This window comes from Xiphophorus hellerii, chromosome 4, assembly GCF_003331165.1.
Source record: "Xiphophorus hellerii strain 12219 chromosome 4, Xiphophorus_hellerii-4.1, whole genome shotgun sequence".
NCBI classification, from domain to species: domain Eukaryota; kingdom Metazoa; phylum Chordata; class Actinopteri; order Cyprinodontiformes; family Poeciliidae; genus Xiphophorus; species Xiphophorus hellerii.
The window spans coordinates 6204021-6216811 of NC_045675.1; the positions used below are offsets into that span (position 1 = coordinate 6204021).

The window sequence follows — 12791 nt, forward strand, 5'->3', positions numbered from 1 at the left end:
TAAACGTATCGAATTAATGTGTGATTAGTCTGGTAATTACAAAATGTTTTAATGAATCTGGAGTGTCTCAGCAGAGGGACTGAATTAACCATTTTAAGCGTTGCTTCCTGAGAAATTTCCATTTTTATTCTTGTTTGTCAGCTGGGGGGGTTTAACGGAAATGCACATTAAAGAAATTCAGTTTTTGCTGCTTTAGGAATGAAAACATGACGAGCGCCGATCTGTCGAGTCAAAACATTTAATTCACATCATCGCAGGAGACATGCACTTGCATCACAAAACCCAGTGCGCTTTTCTCAGCTGAAGCTCCTATTTTTAAAACACATACAAACCTGAAAATAATTTAAACAAAACACATATTTAAAAAAGGGTTACGTTTGTTTTATACATGTTCATAATACTGTTTGATAAAATATATCACAAAAAATTAGCTTTTAACACGGAGCAAAACATGAATGAGAGATAACACTGACACTGCGCTGGTCGATAGCAGGAGCACTGTGAACTGGTGACATCTGAGAGCAAATGTCATAGAGAGGACAAGCTTAGGAAAAAAAAGTTTTTCAATGGAGAAAGTGGAGGACGCAAGGTTGGGAGGTTTATGAGTCCCTTTTAGATGAGAAACAATCCAAGCACTCTGAAGGGCAAAGGAGTCGATCGCTAGGCGTAAAAAGTCTCTACTTTCACTGCCTGGCAGAACATTGTCATAGAGAAGACCAGACCCAGGATCTGCAGAGACACAGAAAAAGCAGGGATTAATGGAATCACATGTCTCTGAAGACGGCTGCGGTGGACATAAAAGGAGATCTTTGGATCATTTTGTACTTTGTAATATTGCTGGCTAACCATAAATGACAAAAGAAAAATAATTTTCTGAAAGTGATGCATCCCAAACATTTCTTAGATCACAATAAGAGGAGAATCCAGCCAAGCAAATTTCTAAAGCATTCATTGATTCTTTAAACAATTAGTATCTCCAGAGAACCTTTATCTTCTTCTGTTTGGTTGAATTATTTTTTTAAATTCTGACCTGGGAGAAAACATTGAGTCTTCTCCCCTGCCTGCCTGGGTTCCCTCTGGGTACTCCAGATCCCTCACAACCCAGAAACAACTGGCCTTTCTAAAATTGCTCTTAGCTATACTATATTAGTGTGTGTATGGATGTATGTTTGTGATGGACTGGCCACCTGTCCAAACTGTATCCTGCCTCTCAGCCAATGACTGTTGGAGGTAGGCTCCAACTGCACTGGGACCCTGTAAGGATAAGCAGGTGTGCACGATGGATGTTTGAGTTCTTTAGTTTTATTGAATGTAATTTTAAATGAAAATATCATCTACATGCTGCTACAATGTGATCAGTTTTTATAAACGATAAATTTCACTATTTTTGCATTTTTTGTAAAGAAAATCATTGCGTTATTCACACTCCAAGTTCTAAGAATGTCGGTTTTGTCTTTTTAAGATGCTTTTTAATGCAGTTTACTCAATTTACAAGCTTTGGAATTATTTGCAACCTACATTAAAGTATATGTGGGTGCTAAAGAAAAAAGAATTAAAGGAAGTAAAGAAAGAAATATTTCTAAACCCTTATTCTGTAGGTTTGGAGACCTTTTCCTTATAGTAAAAAAATAATTTATGCTCTTTAGTAAAATCTGCGATCTTTAATTTTGAAAAAAACAAATATAGATAATAGATTTAAGTAAAATATTGAAAAGAAAAAGTAAGGATTCCTTAAGATGTGCTATTAACTTGAGTCTGTTCCAATTTTTCACCCACACTATCTGCTTTATTTCTTTATTTACAAAGCAGTGCAAAGAGGCACATTGATTTATTTTATGCCATTGGACCATTGCAGCATTTAACATATTACTAGTGTGTCTCATATCAGATTTCCAGCTAATGGCTTTTTTGCATTCCTTGTTATCGGTTAGGCTTTTCAGCTCAGTACAGTGCAGCCCCACATCATGACAAAATAACTTGAAGTGTAGCAGATTTGAGCAAATTGAACTCTTTTTGCAGCGAGCCATATTTGTGATTGCTTTACAATTTAAATATGACTTTCTATTACTACCCCAGCAGGTATATAAATGACAAAAAGTAGTTTCCTGTAATGAGGTGAGACCCACACTTCCATTTTCATGAGGCCCAATACTAAGCAACTGCAAAATCAACCATTAAATCTGTCAGATGTACTCAGGGTCAGGACTGTGTTTCTAAACACAAAATATAAATGTGCGTCTGCTCTCTGTCAGTGCATTCTGTTATTTTCAATCAATAAATACAAGTTGGAGTTTTAGTTCCTATTACTGAGGAACAGCTGTGCACAGTTTGCCCTTTACCTGCTGGGAGTGGCAGTTCTCACTTAATGCAACTCCCAGCTGGGACAGACTGTCCTCAGTGCACCAGAGTAATTCTGCCCTCAAAGGAAAGACTTAATTTAGTGGAGTTCACTTCATTAACCTCTGTATGTGAAGCACTTTCAATGAAAATAATCATATGGTTTGTATAATGGCTTTCTATATTGGAGAAGTAGAAAGATTTGAGTCAATGACTTGGCTCAGTCAGCTGGTCTTTCTTGGAGAGATAACACATTAGCAATTTGCATTACTGTGTATAATCAGTATAATGAAGTTAGAATGTCATTGGATCCTAATCTGACTATTGATTATACTGGAATATATTAAACTGATCTGAACTGAATTTGAATTAAATTCTAAATAACTCACTTTGTAAAGTGAGTGCCCTAAATAGCATTTTGTTTTAATTTGTCACTATATAAATAAGAAATGATTAAATTAAATAAACAAAATAAATTACAGAATTATGCATGCATACATATTCCTACCCTTTATTTGTAAAGTCTGCAGTGCAATCACTTTTCTTTTGCTGTCATTCGATATTTATGTTTGCTTAATCTCTAAAGCAAGCAGAGCACATTGGAGAACTGGATGCTTTTTGCAGTGTGTATTTTCCATAAATATACCTAAATATGGCCTAAGGTTCTCCTAATGCATGCTGCACATTACCCATATTTATATGTTGGTAAAATATGTTAGCAGAGAAAAACATGCTGTTTTTACTGCAGTGGATTTTTTTTTTTTAGGAACAAATGTTTTTTAAGGATACGTTAGTGCCTTTAGTCCATGTGTCACTAGGATAAAACATGACAGTATATTCAACCAGAACACACAGCAGCAGATCTCCTAAATTTAAATTCTAATGATTTAAGGGTAATCTTTCATTTATCCAAGTTGGAAAAAGAAATATAAGATTGTTTTAAAATTATTAACTCTTGGTAAATTTAGAGTTATACAAACAGAAGGATTAGTCTCAGCTCTTCATGCAGACCGATTCAGTCTGCAACCTGAGCGAACATAATTTTGCAAAATAAAACTTGGTTTCTTACAAAAGCTGCAGTTTTTTCATCTTTCTACAACATCACTTTGATGACATTATAAGTCAAGTCAAATCAACTTTATTTTCACAAAGCATTTCAACAAAAGGCAATTTAATATGGTTTACGTCATGATTCAGTTCTTTAATTTAATGATTAAAGAAGTGAATCATGAAGTGGGTTTCACAAACTCTCTTAAAGGCCTTTTACACCTTATTCAACTTTCTAAGCATTTTTGGACGAGTTTAAAAGATAATTTAATGTCAGCTCAATTTTTATTGATTTTTCTTCAACTTGAAAGAAAGTAAATTTTTTCCCACTTACTTGCAAAAACCTCAATCTATCATATTTTATTGCAGCAAAAAGTTTGACAGTTTCCAGTGAAATGAAGACAAATGGAAGAAAAAGTTATATAAAAAGTCAAAACTGAAGCAGAAACTTAAATTAAAACTACAATAGCTGACTTCATAAAAACTAAGTTTGCTCGCATGCTGCTAAAAACAGCTCTTATTCGTGGGGTATAAACAGATCTCTGAGGGTGTCATGAACCTGTGAGATTTGGCAATTTTTTTCAGTGCACCCTGTAGGAAGCTGGTTTGGATGAGACCCGGGGAGTTTGGAGGCTGGGTGAATACTTTAAGCTCCTTGTCTTGTTCCTCAAGCTGTTTGAGCAGTTTTAGCAGTGTGGTGGGCCGTGTTGTCCCGCTGTGGGAAGCCCCTGCTGTCAGAGCTGTGCTGTTTCCATTAGTCAGTGGGTTGCCTTTTCTGCCATAGTGTTTTGGATGGATGGTATATGCCAAAGTAACAGCCACACACACCTTGAGACTCTAAATTTCCCTGCAGAACCTGGGATTGTAACAAGAGGAGTACTAATATCCACTTTCAGTTTGAACGAGTATGATCAGTAAAGTTGTTTATTAGATATACATTCATTTTTTTAGTATGTTTATACAGGTTAGTGGAAATTGAAGTTCATATTGAATGAACCTTAAAATATCTGACTGGTGTTTAACTGAGTGTAGGTCTTAAAGAGCTTCCACAAAAAATTTGTGGTTTAAACTGTGGAATACAACTAAAATAGAAATGGGTATCTCGACACAAAACATCTCTCATAAAAAAACTGGTTTAAAATTTAAAATGCTCAGTGTTGCTATGATCTGAGTGTGGGCGTGTGTTTGAGTGTGTAAATAAATTAAATAATACCCTTGAAAGAAAGCCTATTGTTTTTGCTCATAAATAAACATTCTTTTCATTCATTGAATTGTCCCTGAGCATTTTATTTCATACATTTTTCAACAGAGAGTCAGTTTTAAACCGTGGCCTTAACAAGATCTCTAACAAGTTTTAAAAATGTTCTGCCACACCTTGGTTATCACTTACATTTGGCTAGAAGCACCAGGGCTTACTGTAAAAAAACATGAATATTGTTTCTTTCCCCTAGATGCTCCAAGTTATAGCAACACTAGAAAACAAACTGTGTCATAAATATTTTGGGGTTCTAAAATGAAGCTTTTTACTACCTTCATAAACTAGAACTGTGATAATGTTCTTAAAAAAGAGAAACATACTTGGGTATGCTTCTTATTTACATTGTGGGAATAATTCTATGCAGCCTTGTCTTTTATAATAAGACTTGCAGCTAGATGCATTACCAATGCTAGCATAAAACACCCACAATTGTACAAGGTTGCACTTAAAAAGGAAAAATGAGCTGTGAGTACGGTATGTGTATATTCTCAAGATGATGCTTGTACACTCAAGAAAGAAATAATAGGTCAGATAGAAGAGAGAATTTACCCTAAAACAGTACAGTTTAAGGTTGCAATACACATACAGAAAAAGCATACAGTAAATAATGCATGGTATACAGACTTGCAACCTTTTTGGGACCTCACAGAAATGTATTACTTTCATTCCTAGAATGTGCAGGTCCCTTATTTTAAATTCAGCGGTTGTTTACAAACTTAAGTGATGCTTTTACTGGACAAACAGACTTTTATGATTTTACAGGCTTATTTACTTCAACATAGAGTCTATTCCAACAACTTACACACTGTTTACCTGGAGAATTACAAGGTATTTACTGACACCTCAGATTACTTTCTGAAGATTACAGCTTACTTTTACAAGAACAGACAAGATGCTTGTCTTCTTGTTTTATCTTCTAGATAACTTTGTCTAAATGTAAGAGAATACACACCCAGATCTCGCAAATTAATTTCTAGAGACTGTTGGGGTATTTACCTGGAACTTAGAGGTGACTTTTTGGAGCTAACAGGTTACATTACCAGAGCTTACATAGTACTTTCCAGAACTTACAGCTTGTTTTTTACGGAACAGTGTACTGTAGTTCTGAGAAGTTACCTTTAAAACTTTTGATAGTGGTAGATCATAAGTTACTGAATGAAAGAGTCTGTTTCCTGTACCTACTCTTTACATTTCAGGAACCTAAAAGTTCTGGGAAAAAGGTTGTACGTTCTGTAAAGATCACCTTTAAAATCTGGAATGTAGGTATGATTTCAGGGTGTGCCAATTATGTTTCAGAAAATGTCAGGTCACTTCAAAACCACTGCAAGTAAGTTCTGGGAGTTTAATCAGTAAGTTTTGGAAAATACTAGGTTGCAACTGAACAAATTAAATAAGACTGTTCCACAAAAGTGTCCAGGACAGTAACCTCTTGGTTAGTAGGAACTAACCAAGAGGTTCTAGGAAAATATTTAACACATTTTAAGAGGATACCCTGCTAATTATGGAAGATGCCTTGTAAAATCTCAGTTGCAGCTTATGGACTCTCAAAGGTACAACTTCAAAACTCATCTCAAGGATTCTGGAAACTAACCCTTAATTTCCCTATGGGATTAATAAAGTTTAACCTAACCTAACCTAACCTGTCAATAAACTACTATAAGCACAGCCATATTATGTATAACATTAAGATGTACAGTAGTTCCACTATGTTATTGCATTTTTACATAAGTATGACAGAAACTATTATTCAGGGTGCCCCAATCTAAACTTCCCAGCAATGTTTTTAATTTGTTACGTTTTGTTGTTGCTGATCAACAAGACAGTGTTTGGTTCAAATGTTGTGACACCAGGAGATTCTTCTACTTTCGACAATATGTGGCACCCTGGAAATGAGAACAGGCTGATATAAGGCTGTGACTCAGCCGGCAAACACCACAGATCTTTGCGATAAATCTGGCAGTAATTACATGTTCTTTCCGGTTTTCATTTATCTAAAAATGGTATTGACTGAAAATAAGCCTGCAGCATCAGGGGAGCATTCTGCACTTGATGTTTTTAGGCAACATGGAGTATCTATCCTCTCAGATTAGGGAAGCACATCACGAATCACTCAGCTGCAGGGGAGATAAGAGAATTTTACGCAAAGCCAAGCTCACTATGTGGTCCTCAGGAGGCTATCCACAAAACCCCCTAGTTTAAGTCTTCATGTTGCAACAGTGTGAGACTCAGTCATGTCATAGTCTAAGCTGCTTTAATGTCAAAAACATGACAAAGTTTATTACAAAAAACAAAAATTTTTAAAGCTGTCATTACCTGAGTGAGAGCTGTGCATAGAGCAAAGATCCAAAGTGCCACCAGGTTGTCGTTTAGCCAGTCCTTTACTCGCTCGTAACATGGCTGCAGAGACACATAACCAGAGAGACTAAGCCAACCTTAAAAGATGAGAAGAAAACACAGCTTACAACAACAAACATCTTCTCCATAACGATTGCTCTTAAAAATGATCACTTATGTTTCCAGGAGCTTTACTTTTTAAGATAAAGGTCAAATAAAACATAGAGTCATTTATTACTATCTCCTTCCTCTCTGAACAGATCTTGTTTTGAGTTTGTTTTACAACAAAACATTCATATTTATTTTATGATAAGGAGATAATTTCATTGCTGAGAAAATCAAATGCAGAAAAAAATGTTTTTAACCCCCTTCAGATTTATGTTGTGACATTTTTTATGCCCCGCCCCCACCTTTCCAAATCTAAAGATGCTTAATAGAATAATATCTTGTATCAGTCTGGAAAGGGCCCAAAACCCCTTCCTGAGGCTTTAAATCACAAAAGAAGTCATGATCAACAAAAGGGGGAAAGAAAACATAGAGAACCTACCAAAATTACTCCAGGAACACATTATTAGATCAAAAAACAGGGCTTAAATCATCCTTTGAGACTTACATTTCGAATATACCCAGATTGTCTTTGACATGTTTTTTATGACCTGAAACATTTAAATATAACAAAAAGGCAAAAACAGTGAAAATCTGCAAGGATAAATTGTCTTTGGGAGTACTGTCTTTTAAAACTAACATTTTTTGCAAAAAGAAGAGAGGTGTAATTACAGAGCTACATCTCCCAGATCAGTGATATAAGCAAATGATGAAAAGGACAACTATTATCAAAGCAAAGTAAGTGGCTTTCTAAGTGTTACTGAACGCTAAAACCAGAAGCGATGTGGGTGGCATTTGCTATATGGCTCAATAGACCTTTCACTGACATGTGTGCCAAACTGTGTGTTGGATTATGATTAATACACTGCAGCATGTACGGCCTGATGTACTGTAGGAAGGAAGAGTGTTATCAAAACAGGCTACTGCACTGTTCTAATTAAATTATTCCTTTCAGCAGACGTGACACAATGATTGTGCTATATTTCAAATCTTCTTACATTGGGAAGCTGAGTCAGAGCTAAGGAAACCAAACACAATCTTCTCTCCTTTTTACTGTTGCTTGAAGTGTCAGTGAACCAGAAAATATATATACCTGAAAAATGCTTCTGGGCTGGATCAATATGGAAAGTCATGCAGTGGGCCTAAATTTAAGACAGGTTTGGGGGTATTTATCACACTGTTGTTCAACTGCAACCCTCCTGGATCTCAGAGCTGCAATGGAATTGATATAAATTTATATTTTATGGTTAGACTTCCACTGCAAACTCCCATAAAACAGATTTGTGACCTTTCAGTGTAACTCTCAGCTCTGGGATTAAGCTCATTTACAGCCATCAAGCGCTTCATCAAAAAAGTAACAAACTTTAAAACAGTTTTAGTCAGTCTACCTGAGTACCAGTGGTTTGTTAGGAGCTCACGTGAGGCATTTACCAGATAAAGAAAGGTAATTTCTCCTGAAGTCATAAAAGCTACAGACATGTCTGAAGTGGAGTGAGTACTTAAATCCAGAGGAGTTATGATGTTTTTATTTGTAACCAATGAACTATTTCCAACTGGTAGTCTGTTTATTGTAAAGAAATATACTAAATATCATTGCCTAGAATTTACAATTTGATCTTACAGTGTATAAACGCATAAAAAAAATTGTCAGTTTGTCATGGGTCATGAAGGTAACAGATCCAGCACGGAAATTAATTTTTTTTTTTTTGAAAATCAACAGCCTTCAGGTTGTTCCCAAAGATACACAAGTGTTATAGGCCAGATCAGATACCAGTACATGTTGCCTCCTTAAGAGTTTTGCTTTTGCCCAACATTCCTAGAGAAATGTTCCTGGAAACATTCCCTGAGCAGTTCACATTTTTGTGGCCTTCACAGCCTTCAAATAATTTTATTTTGTGTTGCTTTAGCATTTTAGGACATTTGATGCTCGATTTGTTTCTTAGATTGGTCGGCTATTAACATGTCAGTCTGTTGGCATATGGAATTTTTGATAAATGCAATCACGTTAAAGATTTCAGGGAAATAAAATATGTTTTTTGATTTGCCGCTGTAAAGAAATCAGCAGAAAATTGGCGTAATATCAACATGACACTAATACCAGACTACACCTTCTGTTTAGACGTGACCGACAATCAGTTTTAGAGAACACATCGGACTTTCAGTCGAAGGTGAAATTACTTGGTTGCATTTACAGGTATTGATTAGCTCCAGATTTGACTCTGACAAAATGACAACATAGTGGGTGTGCAAACATTTCAGTGAGGGCCCTCAGAGGTGCAAGCATAAGCTGAGCAAAATCATCTGAGGCATAAGAACTAAAGAAAAAAACTGGAAACAGTGACAACACAATAATAAGAAAGGGTTTGTATCATCGCTTACATGATTGCAGACTCAATGGTTACTCTGAATTTTGGTTTTCAGAACTGGATGATAAAATGCATATGAATTTATTTAAACCAAACAAAATAAATACTTATTTTGAGGAGTAATCAAAGGACCTTACTCCTTTTGAATTCTTGCAAAAGGAGTAATTAAGGTGTTACTGATGGATACATGTCTGAGTTGTGCCTGGATCTTACAGTTACAGTAGGGAGCTACAGATAGATCTGATGTGTTGAGGACCTTCACAGTGTAACAGTAGAAGACATTCTTGTTGAGTGCAGTTCCTTCTCTCTGAACAGCAGGAAACTGAAGAAACTGTGGCTGAGTCTGTGCCCCATCAAGCCTAAATGTGAAGGAAATAAGTGAACCAAATTCATGAAGCTGAGGATTCCTAATGGTACATTTTATTAAAAAAAAACAAAAACTTTGCCCACTGACTTCTGACCCTAGCCCTTTCTAAACCAAATCAATGTTCACACACAGAAACAACAGGAAGAGGTCTGCATCTAACCCTTTCAAAGGTTTAAAGCCGTGGTTGGTGTTGACTTCATGAAACTCTGCCAACAATCCTTTCAATGCTTTCTGAGCTGAATGGCAGCATGTCTTTCTTTAAGGGAGCCCTATCAATGTTTCCTTTATCTTGGCTGCCCCTCTGAACTGACAGCAACTCATCCCTATTGTTTTCCCCTTGCATAGATAATGAAAGTGCCCATCCAACTTTAGATTAACCTTTATTAGCTATTCCATTGGCAAAACAACCACACTGGATGTCCCAAAGGATGCAAACATAAATTGGGCATTGCTGTCAGTTTCAGGACATTTTGTAGTTCGTACTCCATCTAATCCACACCTTGGTACATCCATGAAGTATGGATGTACCATATTTTAATATTATGTAGGTTCAAAAAGCATCTTAGATGTTTCTGATTCTCCCAGAGGCACTGTTGTACAATGCCTTGTAAAATTGTTCATTCCCCTTAAAATTTCATAAATTTCAACAAAGTAAGGGAGAAATGTGAGCTGAAAGGAAAATGTTGTTTTTGAAGGATGCCTTACAGATAAAAACCCACAGTATGGCTTTCATGTGTTTCCTCCCTTTAACCTAATACACCCAAATGAAAACAAAGTACCTAATTAGTAAATAGTCTGTATATGTGTAATTTAATCTCAGTATAAATACAGCTACTATTTGAAGGCCACATCTGTCGTGTTGCATTTGTGGATTATTCGAAGCATTCAGTATTCACACCTGGGTGTCTGAATACTAAATGAACGACAGACAAGTAAATGGACATAGAAGGAAGAGATATAAACCCCAGTCACTGAGGAAAAGCAGTGAGTAAACCAGGGAAGACAGAGAAACAAAACACAATAATTATTGCAAATTTAAGCATATCATAATCACTAAAAAAACAAACCTTAACTAGACCAAAGTTACAAAAACAAAACTTGCAGTCCAAGAGATTGTTACAACAGTACTTGTCATGATTATTACTAAATATTAAAACATAATATGAAAGTTGCAGGCTGCACAGTGGCGCAGTTGGTAGCACTGTTGCCTTGCAGCAAGAAGGTCCTGGGTTCGATTCCCGGCCGGGGTCTTTCTGCATGGAGTTTGCATGTTCTCCCTGTGCATGCGTGGGTTCTCTCCGGGTACTCCGGCTTCCTCCCACAGTCCAAAAACATGACTATCAGGTTAATTGGTCTCTCTAAATTCTCCCTAGGTGTGAGTGTGTGTGTGCATGGTTGTTTGTCCTGTATGTCTTTGTGTTGCCCTGCCACAGACTGGCGGCCTGTCCAGGGTGTACCCCGCCTCTCGCCTGGAACGTAGCTGGAGATAGGCACCAGCAACCCTCCCGACCCCATTAGGGACAAAAGGTGAACAGAAAATGGATGGATGGATGGATGAAAGTTGCAAGAATCCGAATGAAATAATAAATTATATGGGTTAGTAAATAGCTTCAATTAAAAGCCAGACTGAATAGATGAAGTTGAAAATGTGATAATACTGGAAAATGTCTGTAAAAGAGCTGAGATCTATGTATGCTCTGAAAAAACAGTTTTACAATCTAGAATTATTTACCGATAACTTCGAGTTTAGACTCAGGTTAGTTATCGCTGTGTTTTAATTCCTTAGAAAAATATGTACAAGTGCTCATCTGCTGTGGATAGTAAACTGCTGCTCAACTAAAACTGATCCTTGTATCTTGAAAGTTTTTTTCTGCCTCTATGAACGTAGCCCCTGTACATTCATTTACTTTCAAAGACCTAATTGCACCACAGCTCACTCTTTGTTGCTGAGACCTGTCTATTTCTGTCTGCACCAATCAGTCCAGCCTTCAAACTGCCTCATTGTGGGCTCACATCATCACACAGTTGAGGATTTCATTTTCTGCCTAGCAATAAAAGAAAAAGTACAAATATTTCTTGTGCTTTGGCAGAAATATTGCCACTCTGTACTTTTCTTCCACACATATCTTGCACAGGCCATTTATTTCTACCATCTTCGTCATAAAACTGACATGCTGTATGTTTTTATTAATTTTGCATGAGGAAAAGGAAACAATTATATCTGCCTCCAGACACTTCAGTAACATTAAGTCGTTGGTCTTGAATGGCACGCCTGACTTCTCTTCGTCAGTATTAAACTCAATTGAGAAATCACTGGAGTGAACGTGGATTTGATTTCAACCCGAGACGCTTGACAAGATGAATTTAATCGGATGTTACTGGCAAAGCACAGGCGGCATGGGAATGTGAATGTAATTATAAAAAGATGTCTCAAATTGGGAGGCGTTTGCAAGATGTGAATGCAGCTATTTGTTGGAACGGAGACATGGCATGAACAGAGGTGACAAATTAACAGATACACAACATGCACAAATAATTCGCTAAAGTGGCCTTTTCTTTGCTGGAATTCAGAGGTCTACATGGAAGCCAACAAAATTTCCTGCAGGAATCAAAACACGCTTATGTTATTTTCAGTGGTTTGTATAGAACAGCTTTCAGAAACGTGTTGAAAAAGCTCACAGGTTGGGAAAAGGTGCAGTTTGTTCCTGGAAAGCCTTTGAATCAGAGATCAGTTCTAAACCTGCAACCAGCACCTTCAACATGCATGTTACGTCTTGGTCTCACATAGACCAAGACAGTAAAAATGCTTTTCTTTAATTACGTTGGATTCAATATTTAGTTAATTTTTCATTTCCAGAAGCTTGCCAGTGTTCTGTAGTTTACGTTTGTCATATATAAAAACTCTGGTTTGAGTTTTTTTTCTCTCATTGTGGTGCTTAGTTGATGTTTCATTTAATAGACTGGGATTTCTTGCGTA

At 36.6% G+C, this 12791-nt stretch overlaps 1 protein-coding gene across 4 annotated transcripts in view; it reads right to left on the minus strand.

Annotated features, from left to right (window-relative positions):
• Nucleotides 1-220: 220 nt before the first annotated feature.
• The window catches only part of tspan4a (tetraspanin 4a), a 180498-nt gene continuing 167927 nt past the window's right edge, over nucleotides 221-12791 (minus strand). For all 4 annotated transcript variants that reach the window (XM_032560620.1, XM_032560619.1, XM_032560618.1 and 1 more), the window contains 2 exons: nucleotides 6956-7039; nucleotides 221-729 (listed from right to left, as the gene is read on the minus strand). In XM_032560620.1, the coding sequence (XP_032416511.1) occupies nucleotides 661-729; nucleotides 6956-7039 (153 nt within the window). In that variant the 3' untranslated portion in view covers nucleotides 221-660. The remainder of the gene's footprint in view (nucleotides 730-6955; nucleotides 7040-12791) is intronic.